Raw genomic sequence first — 12,848 nt, forward strand, 5'->3', positions numbered from 1 at the left:
AGTCAGGGTTAGTGATTAAGGCAGAAACTATGTCAACAGTCAAGATTAGATTGGGTATGCCATTGAATGAAAATGGGATTAGAATTATTTGCTTGTGAAGGCTTTGCAAATTTACTTGGTAAATGCTGACAAGTACGTCATGATATTTACTGCCATGAGAATTCGGAAGTCTAGATTTCCCCAAACACTTAAAATTTAAAGGTAGAATGGGACTCAGATTTGTTTGGAATACTACAGAAATGAGAGAGAGACGATCTAACTCCCTTAGATGGGGGGTGATAACAAAGAACAAAGAACATCCCAGCACGGGAAACAGGCCCTTCGGCCCAACGAGCCCGCGCCGCCGCATCTTCCCACACCCACCCCGCCCTGTGTGTATGTGAGTGGAACCCCTAATGTAGCCAGATTCAGGGGAGAATAGTGTCAATTTGGTACACCAATCAGCCTAAGAGCACATCTTTGGGTCCCCTCCCCTTTCAAAATTCCCTCTATCCTTTCTGTTATGTCCTGTACCCCTGCTCCAGGGAGCAGACCACTACCCTGGAGGCGTGCCTCTGCCCACAGAACCTCCTGTCGATTCCTTTGACCTTCCCATCCCCTACCACTATCACATTGCCAGCCCCCTTCTGTCCCTCTGAGTCATTCTGGCCCACCTGACTATCCTTTTGTGTCCCTGTCGATGAACCTTGGGGAGCCACTGGGGAGGTCTGAGGCCCAGGACTATTCTTCTTCTTCCTCTTGACAGTTGTCCATCCAGCCTGCTCCTCAGCCCCTGGGACCTCCTCTTGCTCATGGTTCCTAGCCATTAACTCTTCATTTTTCCTGACCAGAAACGCATCCTCTAAATGCCCCTCTAGTTGCCTGACCCGGGCCCTTAACCGCTGCAACTCTAAACACTTAACACAGATGTGGACCCTCGGGAGACGCGATGCCTCCAAGAACTCCCACATGTGGCACCTAACACAGCTTATGTTCCTCCCCATAGCCCCTGCCATGTCCCAACCTCCCTTGGGTTTGTGTGTGTCGAAACGCAACCCAGGAAACATAGAAACTGCAACTCACCTTCTCTAAGCCTGCTCTCGCCTAAGCCCAGTGAGCCAAAGCCCTTATAACTCTCACTCAGCTCCCCACTCACTCCGCTGCCCGCTGTCTATCACTACCTTCTTTTTATACCCCCCGCTCCCCCTTCCCGACTATCCCCTCGCCTAACTTCCGGTATGGAAGTAAAATACACACACAGAAACCCCGCGAACCGGAAGTGCAGTCAGAAAGTGATTCCAAGTAAATTCAATACTCACCAAAGCCACCAGATACACTGCTCCGGAGAACAATAATGTTCCCCTTCCTTCTCTTTGTCCTAGTCCTGTAGAAATCGTTTGGAGATGAGTCTGTGTGTTGTAATTTGTACCAATTACTACATCATTTCAGAAGATTAAGACAGTTCTAAATATTTATAATTCAGACTTGCAATTACAGGAAAAAAGCTATGTAGTTCAAAGGCAGAGCCACACATTCATTGCCCAGATAATTTATATAAATCACTCTTGCCTTTACTGCCCTGGCCTCTGATATTTTTGATGTGGAGATGCCGGCGTTGGACTGGAGTAAACACAGTAAGAAGTCTCACAACACCAGGTCAAAGTCCAACCGGTTTATTTGGTAGCAAAAGCCACTAGCTTTCGGAGCACTGCTCCGAAAGTGTAGAGTGGAGTATAGAAGTGTAGAGCACTGAAAGAGCAGCATTCCGAAAGCTAGTGGCTTTTGCTACCAAATAAACTGGTTGGATTTTAACCTGGTGTTGTGAGGCTTTTTACTCTGATATCTTTGCAGTCCCGCATGATATTGCAGTCTGTGACTACAATATATCAAGGCAATAATTTATTCAAAGTTAAGAGACAATTGTTTTAAACTGATATTATTATTTTTTTTCCAAGTTTTTTTTCTGCATGCTTCCTATTAGTTGTTTTATTTCCTCTTCCCTGTTGCTGTTTCACAGTCTGCTTTTGCCTACTTGGACAAAGGTGCGGGGTGGTGGGGGGGGGGAGCGGTGAGAAGATCTTACTGTCTTTAGAAAGATGGGCTGGGACTAGTCCTCTTTCTTCTTCTCCCTGTCCTACAGAAAGGTCAACTGAAGGTATCTGGAGGCAAGTGTGAGGCTTGCTGTCCTTTGTAAGAGAATACAATATTGAAAGGCATGATTCCACAGGTACCAGTTACCCTTTGGTACCTTACCAAAGTGACCATTCCTTACCTGTGAGCTATACACCAAATCAGCAAACATTTTAATTGCAGAGTGCATACGTTCTAGCAGATAATGATCACCATTGGGAACACTAGCTGTTCGTTCTTTTCTGCCTAGCCCAGGGACCATCTCACAGAGGGAAGACTTGCATTACTTAACATCTTTCATGATTTCACAACATCCCGAACTGCTCTACAGCCAATGAAGTACCTTTTTATTTAAATTTCATCACACTTGCCTCTTGATAACCACTGTGTTAGCGAATGAGTTGAAAATGGGCAGGACTTAACCCTACAGAACTTAAAACAAGCAGTGAAATTTACTGTAGATGGCAAAACAAAATGATGTTTATTTCTCAGTGTTGGTCAGCGGCGTGGGCAGGGGGGAGGGTGTGAGACACACTCCCTTACTCTTCTTCAAATAGTGTCATGGAGATATTTTACATTCAGCTGAGAAGGCAGACAGGGTCTCAGTTTAATATCACATCCAAAAGATGGTTTCTCTGACAGTGCAGCTCACCCTCAATACTGCATTGGAGGTGTCAGCCTATATTTTATATTCAAATCCTGGAGTGGGATTTGAATCCACAACTTTCTGACTCAGTGAGCTGGATTTAATGTACACTTTGCCCATGCCTTCGGAAGGCCACCTAGCAGAACCTGTCGGGTTTGCCAGCAGCCTCTAGAGGTTGGCCCTCTTTGTCAGGCATGATCGGAGGAACCCATCATTGGGAAAGTGAGAAGGTGCTGAAAGTCTGCTGCTTCCCTTGCCTCTGACCACCCCATTCCCTGAGACCGTCACCCCGCAATCCACATCCCATGATTCTCGTCCTGTCTTCATTCACCTTTGGTCTGGGGTCCCATGATGACTGCGCTTCTGGTAGATACATTGCCTCCAACTGCCATTGCTCCCAGTGATGCTGGCAGCATGCAGAGCTCCCAGCTTCACATTGGCTGAGATCTGCCAGCAACTGCTGGGTACTTCATTTGTTAAGAACCAACGGTGGCCAATTATATGCCTGAAGGGTGCATGGTTTCATCAGACCTCCCCTACGGAAGTGATGGGGATTCCCTGCCATTTCTCCACCCCCGACAGAATCCTCGCCAGAGTGTGTAGCCACTTTGATCAGCTCAGTTTGCATATTGGGCTTGGGGAAGCTTCCTCAATACCACACTGATAGTGAATGAGAGGATTGATGTAAATGCCCCTCTGCAGGGCTCAGTTTAATTGAAATAAATGTTAAAATTGGGGCATGACGCTAAATTGCTGAGTGGAGCTTGCTATCCTTGTGATTACCATAATATGGAGACACCTCCATCACATTTTGCTGATTGACTTTCATTACCTTTTATTCTCAGGAGAAATTTGCTGCTACGAAACAATGTTTTCATACTCATTGGTGCTTTGTTAATGGGGCTAAGCAGAACAGCCAAATCCTTTGAAATGATTTTAATCGGGAGATTCTTTACTGGAGTAAATGCAGGTAATCTTTTGTCTAAAATTTAAGATTTCATTAGCACATCTTGTCATGTAAAGGAGTAGCCATTGATCTCTGTGGATGGGATGGAGATAGGTATTGCTCCAAGGGCATTGTTATCTTAGAAGTAATTTAAATTTACAGTTCAGTGTTGAAGTTTTGGGGTTTTTTTTTTAATTTGCATTCCTTTTTTAATTTGCTCAGACTTTGGGAAATACTTGTCCAGCTGATTAAACATTTTGCACTCCATTCAATTCAGAATTATGGCTGTTAACCTACTCCCTCTTGGTAACGGCGAGGCTTTGCCCTCTACTAGTCAGCTGTGGGACAGTACACTGCCTCGATAGCCTTCGCAATGAATGCAGTCAGTCTTTTTCCCAGGGTTGGGGAATCGAGAACTAGAGGGCATAGGTTCAAGGTAAGAGGAGAAAGAATTAATGGGAACCTGAGGAGCAACTTTTTTACACTATATGGAATAAGCTGCCTGAGGAAGTTAAGGCAGGGACATTGACAACATTTAAAAGGCATTTGGACAGATACATGGATAAGAAAGGTTTAGAGGGATATGGGCCAACTTCAGGCAAGTGGGGTTAGCTTAGATGGACTTACTGGTCAGCATGGACCAGTTTGGACTGAAGGGCCTGTCTCCGTGCCGTAGATTCTATGATTCTATGAACAACAAAACTATCACATGCAGAATTTGGTTTGATAGACACCAGCTTTTGGTAATCATCAGTTTGGAGCATTGTGTTCTAGGTGGGAAGGGAACGAAACCCTGATCACAGTCCTCTTGACCCTGCTGAAAAATGACTTGTGTCTGGTCGTCAGCTGAGAGCAGAATTGATGAGGCTGTGATCTCTTTTCCCTCCCCTCTGTTGAAATGCATCATCCAAACTCTCTCACACGTAGAGTGAGCAGCATGTAAAACATGTAAAAGTCAGTAGTTTTGGAGAGCTGTGGGAAAAGAAGGAGCAAAAAATAAATGCAGTCATTTAATACAAGCTGTTGCCCAAGCTATAAACCTTAAGACTGGGTTTGTAGGCTGAATTCATCAGTGCAATGTTGTAAACAATAGTGGATAAGAGCATCCACATTTTACAATTGTTTCTCATGGATGGTGAGCATCACTAGCAAGGCCAGCTCTTGCTACTCATCCCTAATCACCCTTGAGAAGGTGGTAGTGAGCCACCATTTTGATCTGCTGCGGTCCATTGTTGCCATTCTAACCAGCCCTTTGATGTTGGCTCATGCAAATTCCTTTCTCTATTTGCTCTGAGGTGTGGGAATGAACATTAACCCCATGTATCTCGGTGAGAGTGCACCAAAGGAAATCCGGGGCATGGTGGCCTTAGCATTTGCTCCATTCACTGCAGCTGGAATAGTGCTGGGACAGACTATTGGAATTAAGTAAGTCTAGCCTTTTCCTCATTTATGATATCTGTGCATTCTGGAGATTAATTCTTTGGCGCAGCTATGTCTTTTGTGGCATGATATGAATAAAGACGAATGTTTACAATGCAATGAGAATGGAAAGTTATACCTGAGGACTCAGCACTGAGAACTGGAGTTACTCATTTTACAAGGCTGTAAGTTCTTGAATTTGCTCCTGAAACCTCTCTAATTCTCTTCTACATTCAAGCACTGCTTATAACCTACCAATCTGACCCAAGCTTTCAGTATTTGGTCACTTGCTGTTTGTGATATATATAATTAATGATTTAGACTTGAATATAGGTGGATTGATCAGTAAGTTCGTGGATGATGTGAAAATTAGTGGGGCGGTAAATTGTGAGGAAGATATCCTTAGATTTCAGAAGGATAATAGATGGGCTGATCATAGAAACATAGAAAATAGGTGTAGGAGTAGGCCATTCAGCCCTTCAAGCCTGCACCACCATTCAATATGATCATGGCGGATCATGCACTCTCAGTATCCCACTCCTGCTTTCTGTCTGTACCCCTTGATTCCTTTAACCACAAAGGTCACATCCAGCTCTTGAACATGTTTAACAAAGTGGCCCCAACAGCTCTCTGTGGTAGAGAATTCCACAGGTTCACAACTCTCAGTCCTGAGTGGCTTACCCCTTATTCTTAGACTGTGACCCCTAGTTCTGGACTTCCCAATATTGGGAACATTCTTCCCACATTTAGTCTGTCCTGTGCCATCAGGATTTTATATGTTTCTATGAGATGCCCTCTCATTCTTCTAAATTCAGGGAGTACAAGCCCAATTGATCCAGTCTTTCTTCACATGTCAGTCGCTGGACTCTCTCAATAGCAAGAATGTCCTTCCTCAGAGTAGGAGACCAAAACTGCACACAATACTCAAGGTATGGCCTCACCAAAGTCCTGTATAACTGCAGCAAAACGTCTTTACTCCTGTACTCAAATCTTCTTGCTATGAAGACAAGCATGCTTTCTTCACTGCATGCTGTACCTGCATGCCAACCTTGGAGTATAAAAGCAGGGAGGTTTTGCTGCAAGTGCACAAGGTACTGGTGAGGCTGCACCGACAGTGTTGTGTGCAATTTTGGTCCCCTTATTTGAGAAAGGATACGTTAGCTTTGGAGGGAGTGCAGAGAAGGTTCACCACGTTGATTCCAGAGATGAGGGGGTTAGCTTATGAGGAGAGATTGAGTAGACTGGGCCTGTACTCGTTGGAGTTTAGAAGGCTGAGGGGAGATCTTATACAGACATATAAGATAATGAAGGGGCTAGACAGGGTAGAAGCAGAGAGATTATTTCCACTTAGAATGGAAACAAGAACTAGAGGGCACAGCCCCAAAATAAGGGGGAGTCAATTTAGAACAGAGTTGAGGAGGAACTACTTCTCCCAGAGGGTAGTGATCTTTGGAATTCTCTGCCCGTTGAAGCAGTGGAGGCTACCTCGTTAAATGTGTTTAAGTCACAGATAGATAGATTTTTGACCAATAAAGGAATTAAGGGTTATGGGGAGCAGGCGGGTAAGTGGAACTGAACCACTGTCAGATCAGCCATGATCTTATTGAATGGTGGGGCAGGCTCGAGGGGCTAGATGGCCTACTCCTGCTCCTATTTCTTATGTTCTTATGTTCAGTGACTGTTCCACAGTGACACTCAGGTTACATTGTACTTCCACTTTCCTAGACTGCCACCATTCAGATAATAATCTTCCTTCCTGTTTTTGCCACCAAACTGGATGACCTCACGTTCATCCACATTATATTGTAGTTGCCCACTCAGCCAGCCTGCCCAAGTCACCTTGCAGTCTCTTAGCATCCTCCTCACAGCACACACTACCATCCAGCTTAGTGTTGTCTGCAATTTGGAGATATTACATTCAGTTCCATTGTCCAAATCACTAATGTACATTGTGAATAGCTGGGGTCCCATCACTGAACCCTGCAGTACCCACTAGTCACTGCCTACCACTCTGAAAAGGACCTGTTTGTTCCAACTCTCTGCTTCCTGTCTGCCAACAGTTTTCTGTCCACGTATATACATTACCTCCAATATCATGAGCTTTAATTTTGCTCACTAATCTCTTGTGTGGGACCTTGTCAAAAGTCTTTTGAAAGTCCAGATACACATCATCCACTGGTTCTTGCTCATCCACTCTACTGGTTACATCCTCAAAAAATTTCAGATTTATCAAGCATTATTTCTCTTTAGTGAATTCCTGCTGACTTGGACCAATCCTGTCACTGCGTTCCAAATGCTCAGTTATTACATCTTAATAATTGACTCTAGCATTTTCTCCACCACCGATGTCAGGCTAACCTGTCTATGATTCCCGATTTTCGCTCTCCCTCCTTTTATAAAAAGTGGGGTTACATTAGCTACCTCCAAGTCACTGGAACTCTTCCAGAGACTGTAGAATTCTAGAAAATGATTGCCAATGCATCCACTATTTCTAGGGCCACTTCCTTGAGTACTCTGGGATGCAGAGTATCAGGACCTTGGGGACTTCTCGGGTTTAATCCCAACAATTTCCCCAATGCAATTTCCTGACGAATAAGAATTTCTTTTAGTTCCTCCTTCATGCTGGATTCTCTGTCCCCTAGTATTTCTGGAAGGTTATTGGTGTCCTCCTTATTGAAGACAGATCCAAAGTATTTGTTCAGCTGGTCTGCCATCTTTTTGTTGCCCTTTACAAATTCACCTGATTACTAACTGTGAGGGACCTATATTTGCCTTCACCAGTCTTTTTCTCTTCACATATCTATAGAAGCTTTTGCACTCTGTTTTCTGCAAGCCTTCAGTCTGGATTAATGTGAGTTGGTGCACTCGGGCAGGACAAACAAGACAAGGAAATACATGATGAATAGCAGAACCCTGAGAAGCACTGAGGACCAGAGGGACCCTGGTATACATCAGTCTGCAAAGATAGCAGGACAGGTGTATAAAGTGGTTAAGAAGGCATGAGGCATACTTGCCTTTATTAGCAGAGGCATGAAGTTTGAGTGCAGGTAGGTCATGCTAGAACTGTATAAAACATTGGTTAGGCCACAGTTAGAGTATAGTGTGCAGTTCTGAAATCCACTTTATAGGAGGAATGTGATAGCACTGGAAAGGGTACAGAGAAGATTTACCAGGATGTCCCTGGGCTGGAGAGTTTTAGTTATGAAGCGATGATTGGAAAGACTGGGGTTATTTCTGTTGGAGCAGAGGAGACTGAGGAGGGACATGATTGCGATATATAAAACTATGAGGTGCGTAGATAGACAGGAAGAAACTTTTTCCCATGATGGAGGGTTCAATAACCAGAGGGCGTAGTTTTAAGATTAGTGGCAGGAGGTTTAGAAGGGATGTGAGGAAAAGCTTTTTCACCCAGAGGGTGGTGGGAGTCTGGAACTCACTGCCTGAAAGGGTGGTGGAGGCAGAGACTGTCATTGCATTGAAGAAATATTTAGATGTGCACTTGTGATGCTAAGACATGAGGCTGTGGACTAAGTGCTGGAAAATGGGATTAGAGAATAGTTACGTGGTTCCTTTTGACTGGTGCAGACATAATGGGCGAAGGGCTTTTTGTGTGCTGTAGGCCTTTATGACTCTATTATTCAACTGATATCTTCTTACTTTCTTCTGTATCAAATTTTGTTTGATAATAGTCCAGTGAAGCACCTTGAATGTTTTGCCACATTAAAAATGCTATACAAGTGTAAACTGCTATTGTTAGTTAAATGTCAGACAAATTAATACTTGATTATTGAAATAATTCTAGTTACAGGAACCTGAGTTTTCTCTGAAACTGAAGGTATTGAAATATCCTCATGTGTTCCATCTCGACAATGCATCCACCTCTGATTGAGAACTGATACAGAACTGCAGTAATATCCAGCATTTACTGAGATACATGGGGTTAATGTTCATTAACTCAGGGCAAATGGAGAAAGGAAGTTACATGAGCCATGGTTTAAAGGTCCAGGCAGATCTGGACATACCTATTTTATGTCTGAATTGTCTGACCTTTTGATCAGCCTGTGATTCATTCTTGGGTAGTTAGAATCATAGAAACCCTACAGTGTAGAAGGAGGCCATTTGGCCCATCGAGTCTGCACCGATAACAAGCTCACCCAGAGCATATCCCCCGTCACCCCATATATTTACCCCACTAATCCCTGTAATCTGTGCATTGCATGACACTAAGGGGCAATTTTCCATGGCCAATCAACCTATCCCGCACAACTTTGGGGTGTGGGAGGAAACCGGAGCACCTGGAGGGAACTCATGCAGACCTGGGGAGAACGTGCAAACTCCACACAGAGTGACCCAAGCCAGGAATTCAACCCAGGTCCCTGGAGCTGTGAAGCAGCAGTGGCTTATTTTCTTTATTAAATATTTGAAATAGGTTTAGATCCAAGTCCCTAATTCACTCTTAATTACCTATTCAATATTACAGTCACCAGTACTCTATATTCTACATACAAGTTGTAATTCAGGTCAGGATATTCATTATTCTCTATTTATTTTACAACCTGTATCTCATTCTAATATGTTCTTATTAGTGCAGTGAAGCACATTAATTCCTGGTTTTATGGTGTCAGCAGCTGTCATTTGTGGTTGACAATTGCATTCCATCGACTTGATTTTAAAGGTGTTGCATACTGTAACACTTGAAACTCAATACTTTTTATTCACACCTGTTGCGTGATTTCTGTTACATTTCAGTTAGGCTATTTATTATTGATTTCTATGGTAATAGTAAGTATAAGGAGAGCTTGGTGCCACTATAGCTCTGCATCAGGTCACGAGCAAAGGTCAGTGTGTTGTAGGGATGGAAAGTGAGAGGATCTTTTCAGGTCTTCACATTCAGAGATATTTTGGGTTCCCTTAGCCTGTAATTGTGATCAAATGTTAGGGACTGTACTATATTTGCTGCTCATTGTGGATCCTCTGTGCATAGTATGGCTATGTTGGTCGACTGTGTTGGTAACTTAAGGTGTATTTATAAGGAAATGAAGCTATTTCGTAATACCAATTGCAGGGAGATTTTGGGCAGAGAAGAACTATGGCCTCTATTGCTCTCATCCTGTGTGGTGCCAGCTCTAATCCAACTCATCACTCTGCCATGGTGCCCAGAGAGCCCCAGGTACCTGCTGATTGACAGGGAGAACAAGAACTTGTGCATGAAGGGTAAGTGGTTCAAAGAGGAGAGGAGAAATATTTTTGCACATTGGCTCACAGCTCATGGAGATAGCTGGATTAGAGATTACCCAAGTGGGGTACAGAGGTAGGTCTTGGGCTATATTAAAACACAAGATTATTTCCATTTTCTTTGCTCAACTATTAAAAGTGTTCTCTTTCTGGTAGATGGGTCCAGAATGGCGTGCAGCCCTCTGACATCCCACACAAGTAACGTTCTTCACATATGCACCTTGCCAATGAGTATGTGCAGTTATTTTACTATAAACTGGGTAACTGCTATGTAATCTCAGTCTCATCTGACATCCAGATGTGGATAAGATAGATGAACTAATGGCACAAATAGAGATAAATTGTTTAGCTCTAATCATCATTACCTTTGTTACAAGGTGACCAAGGTTGGAAAATAAATATTCCAGGGTACATAACATTTCAAAAAGACAGGCAGATTGGAAGAGGACCAGTAACCCTGATAATAAAGGATGACATAAGGACATTAGTGAGAGAGGATCTTGGCTCAGAGGATTGGGAAGCAGAATCAGAATGAGTGGAGATTGGAAATAACAAGGATCAGAAAGCATTGCTGAGAGTAGATTATAGGCCTCTGAAAAGTAATTATACCGTTAGTGCGTTAAACAAAAGCTAACTGGATGTTGTAACGTAGGCAATGTCATAATCATAGGGATATTTAATCTTCATAGACACTGGACAAGATGAATTTTTTGAATGCCTTTGCAACAGTGTCATAGAATCATAGAATCCTACAGTACAGAAGGAGGCTGTACTGACCATAATCCCACCCAGGCCCTATCCCTATTACATTACCCTAGCTTATCTCCCTGACACTAAGGAGCAATTTAGTATGGCCAATCCACCCAACCCCCACGTCTTTGGACTGTGAGAGGAAACCGGAGCACATGGAGGAAACCCACACAGACACGGGGAGAATGTGCAAATTCCAAACAGACAGTGACCCAAGCCGGGAATCGAACCCAGGTCCCTGGCTCTGTGAGGCAGCTGTGTTAACTACTGTGCCACCATGCAATAGATTGTGGAACTAACCAGGGATAAAGCTAATTGAAAATGAGAAAAATGTGAACTCTGGAAACCTGAACTAGAAACAGAAATGCTGAAAATACTGGTGGGTAACTATTTATGATCTAGGATTGTGAAATGAGGCAGGTTCGATTAGTATTTTTATATTAAAATATCCTTTGGGAATGACTCATCATAATACAACTGAATTTCATGTTAAGTTTGAAAGCAAAATATTCCAGTCCCAAACCATTAAGTGTTGGAGCAGAATTAGGCCATTCGGTCCATTGGGTCTGCTCTGCCATTCAATCATGGCTGATATTTTTCTCATCCCCATTCTCCTGTCTTTTCCTCATAACCCCTGATCCCCTTATTAATCAAGAACTTATCCATCTCTGTCTTAAAGACGGAAACAAGAAACTTAAAGCTAATTGCATAGGCGTGAGGGAGAGCTTACTAAGATTGATTTGGTAAATAGACTACAAGGTATAGCTGTATATAAAAAGTGGGAAACATTGAAATAAATGATTCAAAATGTTCAACAAAAATCCATTTCAAGAAAAAACAAAATCTCATCAAGAAATATCTATCTGTAACCTACTGGAGAGCTTGTGGATAGTATTAGATTAAAAGAAGAGACTTATAATATTACAAAGAATAATAGAAAGCCTGAGGTTGCTTTAGCAACCAGTAAATTGGACCTATATTGTCTGGATTTTAGAAGAATGAGAGCTGATCTCTTCAAAACATACTGGATTTTGAAGGAGCTTGATAGGTTAAGGTTTATTTATTAGTGTCACAAATAGGCTTACATTAACACCGCAGTGAGGTTACTGTGAAAATCTCCAAATCGCCACACTCCAGCGCTTGTTCGGGTACACTGGGGGAGAATTTAGCATGGCCAGTACATCGAACCAGCACGTCTTTTGGACTGTGGGAGGAAACCGGAGCACTGGAGGAAACCCACGCAGGCACAGGGAGAATGTGCAAACTCTGCACAGACAGTGGCCCAAATTGGGAATTGAACTTGGGTCTCTGGCACAGTAAGGCAGCAGTTATAACCACTGTGGCACCATGCTGCCCTCCACCCTCCAAGGTAGACACTGAAAGATTGTCTCACCTGGCTGGGGAATCTAGAACACGGGGCACAGTCACACAATAAGGATCAACTATTTAGGACTGAGATGAGTTCTTCATTCAGATTGTTGTGAAGCTTTAGAATTGTCTACACCAAACAGTTGTAAACGCTCAATAACTGATATATTTAATGTTGAGAAAGACAAATCTGTGCTCTCTGAAGGTAATCTGGAACTCTCTCCCCCAAGCGTTACACCCCACCAGAGTGGGGTGGATCAATCAAAAATTTCAGAACTGTGATTGATGGATATTTTTTAACCTAAAAGTATTTAAGAATTACAGGACTAAAATGTGTAAATTTGGTGAAGAAACAGATTAATGAATCAGACTCCT

At 43.0% G+C, this 12,848-nt stretch overlaps 1 protein-coding gene across 1 annotated transcript in view; it reads left to right on the forward strand.

Moving 5' to 3' along the window:
* The window catches only part of LOC145356192 (solute carrier family 2, facilitated glucose transporter member 11-like), a 55,192-nt gene that overhangs the window by 14,956 nt on the left and 27,388 nt on the right, over positions 1-12,848 (forward strand). Inside the window, exons 4-6 of the mRNA XM_080208803.1 lie at positions 3,601-3,725; positions 4,997-5,126; positions 10,186-10,334. Of these exons, the coding sequence (XP_080064929.1) occupies positions 3,601-3,725; positions 4,997-5,126; positions 10,186-10,334 (404 nt within the window). The remainder of the gene's footprint in view (positions 1-3,600; positions 3,726-4,996; positions 5,127-10,185; positions 10,335-12,848) is intronic.

Source organism: Carcharhinus amblyrhynchos, chromosome 20, assembly GCF_965287045.1.
Source record: "Carcharhinus amblyrhynchos chromosome 20, sCarAmb.v2.hapA, whole genome shotgun sequence".
Taxonomy (NCBI): Eukaryota; Metazoa; Chordata; class Chondrichthyes; order Carcharhiniformes; family Carcharhinidae; genus Carcharhinus; species Carcharhinus amblyrhynchos.